The following is a 13381-nucleotide window of genomic DNA, read 5'->3' as shown; positions in this document are numbered from 1 at the left end:
CTTCTTTAATGAATTCCTTTCTTACTTACACTCATCCAACCTGGCCAAGAATTCTTTCTTGATCAGAGTCAAGAATCCTCTCCTGTCCTGGTTTCACCTAGTGTTTAGTGAGAGACCTGCCCTGATGCAGCTGCCCAGCAACAATTTGCGGCTGAGGAACAGGACTGTGTCTTGCATAAGAATGTGAGCATGTTGGTTATTACGAACATGTTCTATTACAGGAAGCAGTATTTTAAAGTAACACAGACTATATATATTCACCATAATCATTATAGATCCCCACTGAGGATAAACAGGGATTATAGCATATAACAGTGGATTGGAGAATAATGAAGGTTTTTCCTAGAGAAGATGGAATGATACATGCAGAGGGGACCAGGAAGGACTTTTTGTCAAGCTGATAGAAGAGTTGTGCTCAAGATCCATGAGGAAATGGGGCCAAACCTGTTGGAGATTTGAATAGGACACAGGCTGCACAGCCCTTCTGTAATTCTTAGAACACTCAGCATGGATGGGACTTAGAGATTAAGTTCAGCCCTGACATACTTCAGATGAGAGCACTGAGGGCCAGAGTGGCTAGTGACACAGTGACACAGCTGTGGCCATAGTATTCAAGTTAGAACCAAGGCCTGAGTCCAAGTCCTCGTCTCTAAGCTCAGTCTTACTGCCACAGTAGACCACTCAGGATCCTTTAGCTATTCACCATTTTGCTAAGGCAAGTCCTGTCTTTCTACTCCTAAGGATTTGTACAAGGGACATGTGGTGATGAAGAGGAAGAGGACCTATCCCTTCCTAGTGGTCTTTGTTGGAGGACAATCTGTTCCTCAACATTGTCCTCATCCTCTTTTCTAAAACTGCTGGAACCCTGACCCAGTCATCCCTGAGGACGCCTAACACCATGTCATTCCTCAAGTATATGTACCCTGTGGCACTAAGGAATTGAACCACAACCTTGCTCAGTACTGAAGGGACCTTGCTGATCTCCAGGTATTCTTTCTGTGAGGGAGTTACATAGGTAAATACTGTGATACCACCAGAAATCATGACTATGGTCAGGTGGAAAGCACAGGTATTGAATAAAGTCTTCATCCTTCCACTTGCAGAAGGGATGTGCACAGTTGTCAAAATGATGTGCATATAGGAATAGGACACAAGGACTATGAGGCAGAGGATGACCATGGGTGCAAGCAGAAAATCCACTGGCTCTGTGATATAATGAGTTATAAGAAATATATATTTGACCAAATATATATTTCCCAGGTATATCTGGTCTTCATCCACAGTTCCTGAAAACACTTCAGAGCCTTAAAGGTGAAATGGGTGTCTTGTCATGTTAATGAGACTTTGGACCCCACCCAAGCACAGGGACCGGACGCTGAATCTGCCAATGGCCAACGATTTAGTCAATCTTGACTAGGCAATGAAGGGCTCACAAAAACCTCTGAGAATAACTTATCACTCTCTTGGATCCTGCTTCTCTGTCAGAAAGAGGTTCCACACATGGAGAACCAGAATGCTTCCGTGTGCCACCAAGCTAGACCCCAAGCTCCAAGAGGACAGAAACTCCTTTTCTGGGACCTTGCCCTGTGTATCTCTTCATCTGGCTGTTAATGTGTATACTTCACACTATCCTTTATTAAACTGGTAAACATGTGTTTTCCTGAGTTCTGTGAGCCACTCTGGCAAATTAATCATACCTAAGGGGGAGGTTGTGGGAACCTCCAATCTGTACCTGCTTGATCAGAGGCATAGGTAACTGCCTGGGGCTTGTGACTGGCATCTGGAGTGGGGGCTGGAGGGCAGTCTTGCTGGACAGAGCCCTTAACCTGGTGAATACAGTGCTGTCTCCGGGCAGACAGAATCAGAATTAAGTTGAATTCTTGGACACCCTGCCGGTGTTCAAGGATGGCTTGGTGTTGAGCATGGGAAGACCCCTCCCACACATGCATGTTGGAATCGGGTCTGGGAACCCAAAAGGAGTTGTGCTATTACTGCTATATATTGTTGCTGTATATGAAAAAGCAAAGGCTCAGTGGTAGTGGTGTGTGCACAAGCGAGGGTCAGCAAGAGCCCACTGTCATAGAAGAAGTGGTTAATAATGGAGGGACCACAGAAGGGCATCTGGAAAATGAGGATGGTTGGAAAGAGCACAAATAGGAAGGCTTCCACCCAAGAGATCACAGTAGTCTCAATGCAGACCTGTACCACAGTAGGTAGCAGATGGTAATACAGTGATCATCTGACACGACTGTCAGCAGAAGACACTGCCATACCAGGAAGAAGTACAAATAGCACTGAGTGATACACCCAGCAAAGGAGATGGCTTTTTTCCCCAGATACCAAGTTGGCCAACAGTTTTGGAGAACTGACTGAGGTGACGAAGATGTCCAGTATAGAGAGGCTGCACAGGAAGGAGCCCATGGGGGTGTGGAGGAAGGCGTAAGACAGCACAAAGGAGATGATGAGCAGTGTCTCTGGGAGCAACTGCTGGAACAGGAGCAGGAGCAGCAGGCACAGCAGCTCCACCTGACTGCTGAGAGGAAATCCCTGCAAAATAAACTCGGGACCTTGGCAGTCTGACTCTCCAGGGACCTGGAGGGCCTGGTCCTATTCCTCTAATGGAACAAAAGGGAAAAGGACTTAGAGGAATGCTCAGTGGGTGAACCTCCATGACTAGAAAAATAGGAACAGAGTATGTGTTAATCCAAATTAGATATGCAATCCAAATTTAACTTGGTTTTAAATTATTTGTCTATCAAATCAGAAAGAAAAATGTTTTAATGATAATGTTCACTGTTAACAAGGATGCCTGCCTTGAGAACTACACCCTCACACAGTCCATATGAACTTCCTAAAAAATAATCTAGCAATTTATATTGCTAAAAGATAAACTGAAGCATATTATAAATTCTAAGAGTTTATTTGAGCAAAATCATTTGGAATGGGGCAACGCCTAACAAGAAGTGGTTAGGAGTTCTCCATTGGCAGGAGCTGGAGAAAGACTTTTACAGAGAAAAGGAGGGAGCAAAACAAGGAAATTATTGATGGGCTGTAGCTGATAGCCCTGTTGGCTGCTTGTGATTGGTTGTCCCCAAGTTTCCATTTCCTAACTTTGAGGCATTGACGGGCTTACATTTTAGTTTTCTACCATGGCATTAGAGCCACCTCAGTCTGATGGTCCATCCCCCCATTTAACTAATTTAACAGTATCAAATACTTAAAATTGAGCAAATCCTTAGACTGAGGAAGTAATTATAAATGTGTTAGAAAGATTTTGCGACAAGAACGTTTACTACAGAATTGCTTATAATGATGAAAATTAGGCAATAAATTAAGTATCCCAAAACTGGGAATGGAATAAATAAATGATGGAACATTTAAACAATAACATATCATGCAGCCATTACAAATTATCTTATAATAACATGTAAAGGAAAGATATTCACAATGTATTATTATTATTAAGTTTTTTAAAAACAAATTATAAACTAGTTGTAACATGGTCCATTTTGGGGTCAAAATATAAATTATCAAAGGTCCCACAATCATCAAGACATTGTTGAATGTAAAAAGGAAAGAGAATTTGCCCTAGCAGAGATCGACTTATAAAACTTGAGTGATTAAGGCAAGATGGTATTGGAAAAAATACACACAAAATCACCAGCAGAACAATACAGACAGCCAAGAAACAGAGCCTATCTCAGGCTGCCTTCCTCCATCCTAAAGTTAATCTTTATCCTGACTTCTAACACCATGGGTTACTTTTGCCTATTTTTTAAATTTATATAAATGGAACATTATACTGTGCTGTGCATTGTTTTATATTTGGCATCTTTTGTTCAAATATTGCATTTGAAAGATTCAATCATTCAGTGTTTTCATTGCCATATATTTCACCATTTTACATATACACAAATCTGTCTTTAGTTATCTGGTTTGAATGGACCTCTGTTTTTTAAATTCAAAATATCAGTGACTAAGAAAATAATATCACTTTCTAATAACAGAAAAAACTTACTAACTAAAAACAGAGTTATTTTTTAAGATCCAAAGCAGAACTTTTACTCTACAAAAATTTATTTAATGTGAATGACATTCATAAACACATGGATTAATGCACAAATTTACTATAAAGGTCAATCACCTTAGTACAATATCTGTATGAGGGCAATCCTTCCAGAAAGTTTAAGGCTGCCACCTTATCCTACTTTAACCACCACTAACAACTAACAGCCCCTCCCGTGCCTGCCTTCCCTTTACCTGATCATGTTAATAGTTTGGCAATTGGCTAATTATAGTAGGTGATGAGGGCAAATTTTTTCCAGAACCAACAAACAACTTCATGATGTCCTAGCAACTCTCATGAGGATCCCACTCATAAGTTTTAAAAAATCATTAGCTCCACTATAATTGTTATTTTATATTAGCCGCCACCTCCTTCTGATTGTGTATGATCATAGAACCATGGAATTTTGCAGATGGAAGGATCCTAGTGCTACAGCCTCCTCATTCCACAGATGGAGATATTAAGTTCAACACAGATCAAATGAGTTGCCCAAGGTGACAAAGCTGTTGAAGGAATAAAACCCAGCTCTCCTGACTAGAACAATTTGGAAAAGAAGAAAACTAGTGAAGGATAGACATGCAGGCAAAAGATTCATGTAAGATGTGAAATTAAAACTGAGCATGCATAAATAACTTAGAGTCTACCTAGAGGGCAATGAGCCCTGGAACATGAGTAGAGAGAGGTACTGGGTTAGGCTACTACTTATCATCACATGAACCCCTGAAGGCGGAAACTGGATTTCATTCATCTTGGTATTCCCTAAGCCTAGTACCATGTCAGGGACATGAGAGAGACTCAGTGAAGAATCACCAGCAGTGAGTAATCAAATGGATGTGAAACCATATACTCTGGAGAAGTGTTTGTAAAGAAGAAGAAAAGGATGGACCCTCAGTGAAAGTCTTCAGTGAAAAGGCAGGAGAAGGACTCACCACGAGGAGCAGGAGGGGTAGTCAGAAAGCAGGCCAACACAAACAGCATCATGCAGTTAGCAAGCACGCAAGGAGCAATCAAGATGGTAGGAGCATCAACACTGCCAAATATATGAAGAGTTATGAAGAACAAGAATGAAGAAAAAGTCATTGGACAATTAAAAAAACAAACAGACAAACCAAGGCAAAATGTCTATTACCAAACAAGACCAGCAACAAATTTTGTTGGGCAAGGTTTAGAGTTCTAGTGCAGCTGGGAAGATTAGATAACATCCACTCCCAGCCTGGCACCCTTGGCATTCTCCCTGAGCATCCGCGCATGTTAGGAGCTTGAATTCTGCAGCAGAGGGAAGAAGTGCCCCCTCAATCTATGCATATAAAATGAGGACTCTCCCAGGGGTTAAAGGAACTAGAACTTTGATCCTCTTTTAGATTCAATTACCTCAGCACTGATTGATCAAACACCCTCCTGGAACACATCAGACCCTAAGATGCTCAGTATATGCAGCACACATAAATAACTGAGTGATTGACTTCAGAGAAGCATTTAGAATAAACTGATATGAAAGCCACGGCAAAAACTAGGGAGCAATGTGAAATATTACTTATCTCTTCCCTGTGACCACCACTGACTACATATCTCAGATCACAAGACTAGGTGAGGAATGGAGGGTTAGACAGTGAAGGGCTCCCACTCCTTCAGCCCTGGCTTCAAATGTCAGTAATAGTGCCAGGAAAGTCACTCTGGAAGCCCCTAGAGGCGCTGATGCTGTGACATTTGCATACCCTAGCCTGGCCGTCAGGCAGGTGCAGCTTTGCTTCTGCCCTTTACTGCCCAGCAAACATTATTACACCTCCCGTACCTCAGGCACTTTCAGTAGGTGCTGAACACACAACAGAGAACAAGCCCAGTGCTTGCCCCCAGGAGTCTATGGTTTAGAGCCAAAGGACCATAGATGAGCCTCAGGGTGCTCTGGGAAATCTCATAAATTATATGCAAAATAGTGAGTCTTTGTAAATTGGGAAGGGGTGGGAAGAGTCAAATCCTCAAATGGCTTTGTGACTCAAAAGGGTTAGGAACTACCAGTTTGGGACCACCCATTTTAGAAAATGCAATGTCACATCTATGTTCCTGGCAAGTACAAGTACCCAAGCCCCATAGCACCTCTGGGGTGTCTCTACTGCTGTGTTCATGACTTGCCTTCCTCACCGGCTGGCGGCAGATCCTGGCCATAGAGGCAGGAAGCACACCTCATGATTGCCGTAGTCTCACAGTTCCCAGGGACTCTGTCCTAGGAAGGAAGATTTTATCCAGGATGGCTGCTCCTTGGGATGGCTTTGGGCTCATCCTGTAGGCAGATCACTGTCTACTCCCTGACAGGCAGCATGACTAGGGAGGAATGTTTATGTCTTTCTAAAGTACTGTCTGCTTCCTAAGACTTCTCCAGAGTAAAAATCCACTGACTGAGCTGAAAGAACACTCTTCTCTTTTACAAAGGGCAAGATATGTCAGCAAGTGGTTCACCCTAGGAGGAAGAGGGCAGAGGGAGTGCACTACTGGGAAGAGCATTTCTGGGCTAAGCAGTCCAACTTTCCCTGCAAATTAGTAAAATGTCATAATGAAATGTTCATCGTTCAAGTACTTTTGTTAACATGACTCCCTCTTTAAACATGACCCACCCATCTTCAGACACACCTTGCCCCTTCAGAAGGGAGGGACAGATTCCCCAGCCCTACCCTTGGGTGACACTGTCATTCCCCCCTCAATGCTTTATTCCTCTGTTGATTCCTCTGTGACAAAAAAACACATTTAAAGAAAGAAATATGTAATAGAGTGCTCTAATGTGCTTGAACCCAAATGTTTTTTTTGAAAATACAATGTCTAGAAGCCAAGATAAGTCCTTTTTTAAACTACCAGCTATTATCTGATTTAATTTTGGGAACAAACTGTGTTTATTTGTATTAGGAAAACACTTCACTGGTGTTATGGCAGTAAAGCCAAAATAGTGTCCTCGATAGCTTAAGCCCATGCTTAGCTCTGCCGCTCCCCTTCAGAACACTGCGATGGCTTGCACTGTGGGAAGAAATGCCATCCCCTCCAGAATAGAAAGTGTCCTGGAGACAGGATTAAAGATGGCAGAGTGGGAGGTGAGACAGAGGCTTCCTCCTAAAACTGCATATAGTATGAAAATATAATTAATACCACTAGGCCTGAGAGAGCAACAGGAAAGAGGACTGAGCCAGACTGCATAGACCTGGAGAAAAGAGCAGACCTCACCGAACAGGGTAACATACCAAAACTGTGGCCCAAGCCCTTTCCACACCCCAGCTCACCAGTGGGGGGAAGAGAAATGGAGCAGGGGAGGGAGTGGAGGTCTGGGACTGTTGAATACCTAACTCTGGAGATCTGCTCTGGGAGCACAAACCTATATTTCATGGTGCTTTCATGATACTCTCATGATTACAGGGTTGGAAAGCTAAGACAAGTAGAATTCCTGGAGAGACTGAGATTCCAGCCATTTGTGGAAAGCAGGGATCCAGATCTGGCTGCTCTGGGACAAAAGCTTAAACCTCTGTGCTCAGCCCACTGGTTCAGACAGTGGAGACAGGCATAGCATCTGGGAAGCAGGAAACAGCTCTTTACTCCACCAAGGCACCAATACCACTCCCCTGCAACCCCCGACATTGCTTCAGCAGCTGAGCAGCTCCAGAGAGTAGAGCTTCTGGGCACTAGAGGGCATCATATACAAATATGAAACACCAAAAAGAACCTGGTCCAGAGTAAAATTATTAATACAACTCCCAAGAAAGATTTAAATGACATGGACTTCATGACTCTTCCTGAAAGGGAGCTCAAAATAAAAATCATTAACATGCTCATGGAGATACAGAAAGATATTCAAGAACTCAGGAATGAATTCTGGTCAGAGATCCAATCATTGAAGAGCACAATGGAGGGTATTAAAAGCAGATTGGATATGGTGGAGGAGACGATAAGTGAAATAGAAACTAGAGAAGAGGAATACAAAGAAGCTGAGGTACAGAGAGACAAAAGGATCTCTAAGAATGAAAGAATATTGAGAGAACTGTGTGACCAATCCAAATGGAACAATATTCGCTTTATAGGGGTACCAGAAGAAGAAGAGAAAGAGAAAAGGATAGAAAGTGTCTTTGAGGAGGTAATTGCTGAGAACTTCCCCAATCTGGGGAAGGAGATAGTCTCCCATGCCATGGAGATCCACACATCTCCCAACACAAGGGACCCAAGGAAGACAACACCAAGACACATAGTAATTAAAATGGCAAAGATCAAGGATAAAGACAGACTATTAAAAGCAGCCAGAGAGAGAAATAAGATCACATACAAAGGAAAGCCCATCAGGCTAACATCAGACTTCTCAGCAGAGACCTTACAGTCCAAAAGGGAGTGGCATGATTTATTTAATGCCATGAAGCAGAAGGGCCTGGAACCAAGATTACCTTATCCAGCAAGATTATCATTTAAATTTGAAGGAGGAATTAAACAATTTCCAGATAAGCAAAAGCTGAGAGAATCTACCTCCCACAAACCATCTGTACAGTCTATTTTGGAAGGACTGCTATAGATGGAAGTGTTCCTAATGTTTAATAGCTGTCACCAGAGGAAATAAAACCACAGAAAAGAAAGTAGAACAGCTAATTACTAAGCAAATACAAAATTAAATTAACTATCCCCAAGTCAATCAAGAGATAGACAAACAGTACAGAATATGATATCTAATATATAAAGAATGGAGGAGGAAGAAAAAGGAGGAGAAAAAGAAAAGAACTTTTAGATTGTGTTTGTAATAGCATACTAAGTGAGTTAAGTTAGACTCTTAGATAGTAAGGAAGTTAACCTTGAACCTTTGGTAACCAAGAATCTAAAGTCTGCGATGGCTATAAGTACATACCTATGGATAATCACCCTAAATGTAAATGGACTGAATGCACCAATCAAAAGACATAGAGTCACTGAATGGATAAAAAACAAGACCCATCTATACGCTGCCTTCAAGAGATTCACTTTAAACCCAAAGACATATACAGACTAAAAATGAAGGGATGGAAAAAGATATTTCATGCAACTAATAGAGAGAAAAAGGCAGGAGTTGCAGTACTTGTATCAGACAAAATAGACTTCAAAACAAAGAAAGTCACAAGAGACAAAGAAAGACATTGCATAATGATAAAGGGGTCAATCCAACAAGAAGATATAACCATTATAAATCTCTATGTTCCCAACACAGGAGCACCTACATATGTGAAACAAATACTAACTGAATTAAAAGGAGAAATAGAATGCAATGCATTCATTCTAGGAGACTTCAACACTCCACTCACTCTGAAGGACAAATCAACCAGACAGAAAATAAGTAAGGACACAGAGGCAATGAACAACACATTAGAACAGATGGACCTAACAGACATCTACAGAACTCTACACCCAAAAGCAGCAGGATACACATTCTTCTCAAGTGCACATGGAACATTTTCCAGAATAGACCACATACTAGGACACAAAAAGAGCCTCAGTAAATTCAAAAAGATTGAAATTGTACCAACCAGTTTCTCAGATCACAAAGGTATGAAACTAGAAATAAATTACACAAAGAAAATGAAAAATCCCACAAACACATGGAGGCTTCACAACATTCTCCTAAATAACCAATGGATCAATGACCAAATAAAAACAGAGATCAAGCAATATATGGAGACAAATGACAACAATAATTCAACACCGCAAAGTCTGTGGGACACAGAAAGGCCGTGCTAAGAGGAAAGTATACTGCAATATGGGCCTACCTCAGGAAAGGACAATCCCATATGAACAGTCTAAACTCACAATTAATGAAACTAGAAAAAGAAGAACAAGTGAGGCCCAAAGTCAGTAGAAGGAGGGACATAATAAAGATTAGAGCAGAAATAAATAAAATAGAGAAGAATAAAACAATAGAAAGAATCAATGAAAGCAAGAGCTGATTCTTTGAGAAAACAAACAAAATAGATAAACCCCTAGCCAGACTTAACAAGAACAAAAGGGAGTCTACACACATAAACAGAATCAGAAATGAGAAAGGAAAAAATTCACTATGGACACCACAGAAATACAAAGAATTATTAGAGAATACTATGAAAAATTATATGTTAACAAACTGGATAACCTAGAAGAAATGGACAACTTTCTATAAAAATACAACCTTCCAAGGCTGACCAAGGAAGAAACAGAAAATTTGAACAGACAATGAAACAGCAATGAAATTGAACTGGTAATCAAAAAACTACCTAAGAACAAAACACCTGAACCAGATGGCTTCACCGCTGAATTTTGTCAAACATTTAGTGAAGACCTAATACCCATCCTCCTCAAAGTTTTCCAAAATGTAAAGAGGAGGGAATACTTACAAACTCATTCTACAAGGCCATCATCACTCTAATACCAAAACCAGGCAAAGACACCAGAAAAAAGGAAAATTACAGACCAATATCCCTGACGAACATAGATGCAAAAATACTCAACAAAATATTAGCAAACCAAATTCAAAAATATATCAAAAGGATCATACACCATGACCAAGTGGGATTCATCCCAGGGATGCAAGGATGGTACAACATACGAAAATCCATCAACATCATCTGCCACATCAACAAAAAGAAGGACAAAAACCACATGATCATCTCCATAGATGCTGAAAAAGCATTTGACAAAATTCAACATCCATTCACGATAAAAACTCTCAACAAAATGGGTATAGAGGGCAAGTACCTCAACATAATAAAGGCCGTATATGACAAACCCACAGCCAACATCATACTGAACAGCGAGAAGCTGAAAGCTTTTCCTTTAAGATCGGGAACAAGACAAGGATGCCCACTCTCCCCACTGGTGGGAATGTAAACTGGGACAACCATTCTGAAAATAATTTTCCAGTTTCTTATAATGTTAAACATATACTTACCATACAATCCAGCAATTCTAATCATAGGTGTTACTTAAGAGAAATAAAACAAATTTTTGCCAACAGACTTGTATGTGAATGCTCATAGCCATTTTATTCATAGTAGCCAAAAGTAGAAACAATCCAGATTTCCATCAACAGGTGAATGGATCCACAAATCATGGTTGTACAAACAATGGAATACTATTCAGCAGTAAAAAGGAATGAACTACTGAAATACACAACATAGATGCATCTCAAAATCATTATGGAAAGCAAAAGAAGTAGACACTGAAGATTACATGTCCTGTGATTTTATTTATATAATATTCTAAAATAGGCAAAAGTAATCCATAGAGATGAAAAGCAGATCAGTGGTGGCCTGGGCCCAGGGATAGACAGGTGTGAGTCAGGGGTGGGAGCCTGAAGTGATGGAAATATTCTATATATTGATTATGATGGCAGTTACACAGGTGTATTCATTCATCAAAACTGTATACTTAAAATGGGTGGACTTTTTAAATGTAAATTATAGCTCAATAAAATATATTAAATAAAAAATAATATGTATGTTTATATACACATTGAATATCTCTGGAGTACACATAAAACAGTGCTAACAATGGAAGCCTCTACTCTGCAGAGGCTTCCATTGTTAGCACTGGAAGTATCAGTAGAGGTATCTGGGGGACAAACATGGAAGGAAGATTTATTTTTCATGCTAATCACTTTAGTAGGTAAAGAATAAAAGGATTAGACAATCCAAAGAAAAAGAAAGTATCAATTAATGTATGAAAATATGCTCAACCTTACTAGTAATTCATGAAATATTAAAATAGAAGTTATATTTTTCCCTATTATAAAATTTAAAGTTGTACTCCCCCAACAGAGTCTATTCAGTGCCCTCAAGGGTTGGGTGAAATGGTTACTTTCATACTCTGTTGGGGGAGTACAATTGACACAACAGTTTAAGAATGGACTGTGGTAGCATCTATCCAAATCCAAAATATAATTACATGCTCTTTGACTCTACCCTTTCTAGCAGTTAAATTTCTAGAAATTTGTATTACAGACTATCTTGTACATATTTACAAAACATTCATGTAAAAGGGTACTGTTGCACATTCTTTGTTGTAATAAAAGATTAGAAAAAACAATATCATCAAGGAACTGGTTAACTAAGTTATGATGTATATATAAATAGATCAGTAGAATAATATGGAGCTATACAAAGAATTATGTAAATCTTTGTGCATTGATATATAATAATCTCTAATATATATTGCTAGATGAAAAAAAGATACAGAATAATGTGCATAATATGGTTCCAATGGCATAAAATGCTCACCCATTCTCAGACTACCTCTGAAAGTAGTCACAAAAATTGTTTACAGCTGTTTCCTGGGTGACCAGTGTCAGGAGTAATAAATGCACTTCACCTTTCACTGCTTACCTTTCTATAATGCTTGGATGTTTTATCATACAACTGTGTTACCTTTAAAAATGAAGAATTAAATACCTGTAATTTTAATCCCATAGTTCTGCTTCTAGTAACATTTTTTACAGAAATACTTTAACATGTTCTCAAAGATAGATGTACCCAGATGTGTGTTGCAACATAACAGTTCATGGGTTTTTTTAATGGAAATAGCCCTCATATCCACTGAATGGAATTGGATAAACAATGTTTTATCTTCTTATGGCATACTATGCAACCATGAAAAGAATGAATTAGATGAAAGTATATTTACATAGAAAGTCTTTTAAAGTCTGAGAATGGAGGTGGTGGTGAAGCAAAGCTTTAGCTTTATTAACAAAACAAAGGTTTTATAAGCCACAATAGATTCATATATCATTGCATGTAATAATAGCTTAATTGAAAATAAATATACATTTATGATGTTAAAAATAAAGTATATATGTGTGTGTGTGTATTATGTATGTATATATGTATACATATAGAGAGATGGCTGATTGAAAATATTTGCCAAATACTTGGGAACAGTTGCCAAATATTTGGGAGCAGTTGCCAAATAATTTGGATAATATGATCCCATTTATGTTTAAAGAAACTATATATGTTGGAATTAAAAACATGAAACTCACCTATATTAAGAAAAATATGTCAGGAGAGGAAAAGATAAAGTAAATGTGGTACAATGTTAACATATTGGGAAATCTTGGTGAAGGGTATATGAGAATACTTTGTACTATCCTTACAACTGTCTATAAATCCCATGTCAAAATAAAAAGCTAAAAGAAAATGAAATTATGTTTCATTTCCACCAGTCTTGATTGAAAACAAAATAACTAAGACAGAAGGAAATTGTCTTTGTAGAACCACAGAGTCCTTTTTACACAAAGGAAATTAATGTCTTCCAGGTAGGTAGGTAGCCAGCTATACCATCGCCACTTACTAAAAGGTTCCT

General features: G+C 39.3%; 1 protein-coding gene across 1 annotated transcript; it reads right to left on the bottom strand.

Annotated features, from left to right (window-relative positions):
- Positions 1-419: 419 nt before the first annotated feature.
- Positions 420-6229, bottom strand: LOC118913444 (olfactory receptor 6J1-like). The gene is given in 5 exon segments (XM_036887463.2): positions 420-1199; positions 2025-2201; positions 2204-2321; positions 2323-2607; positions 6206-6229. Coding segments are annotated over 5 exon segments (1011 nt in total). The 3' UTR covers positions 420-792.
- Positions 6230-13381: the final 7152 nt, after the last annotated feature.

This window comes from Manis pentadactyla, chromosome 11 (genome assembly GCF_030020395.1).
Source record: "Manis pentadactyla isolate mManPen7 chromosome 11, mManPen7.hap1, whole genome shotgun sequence".
NCBI lineage: Eukaryota > Metazoa > Chordata > Mammalia > Pholidota > Manidae > Manis > Manis pentadactyla.
The sequence above is the reverse complement of the archived record's forward strand: the minus strand, read 5'-3'. Positions and strand labels throughout refer to the sequence as shown.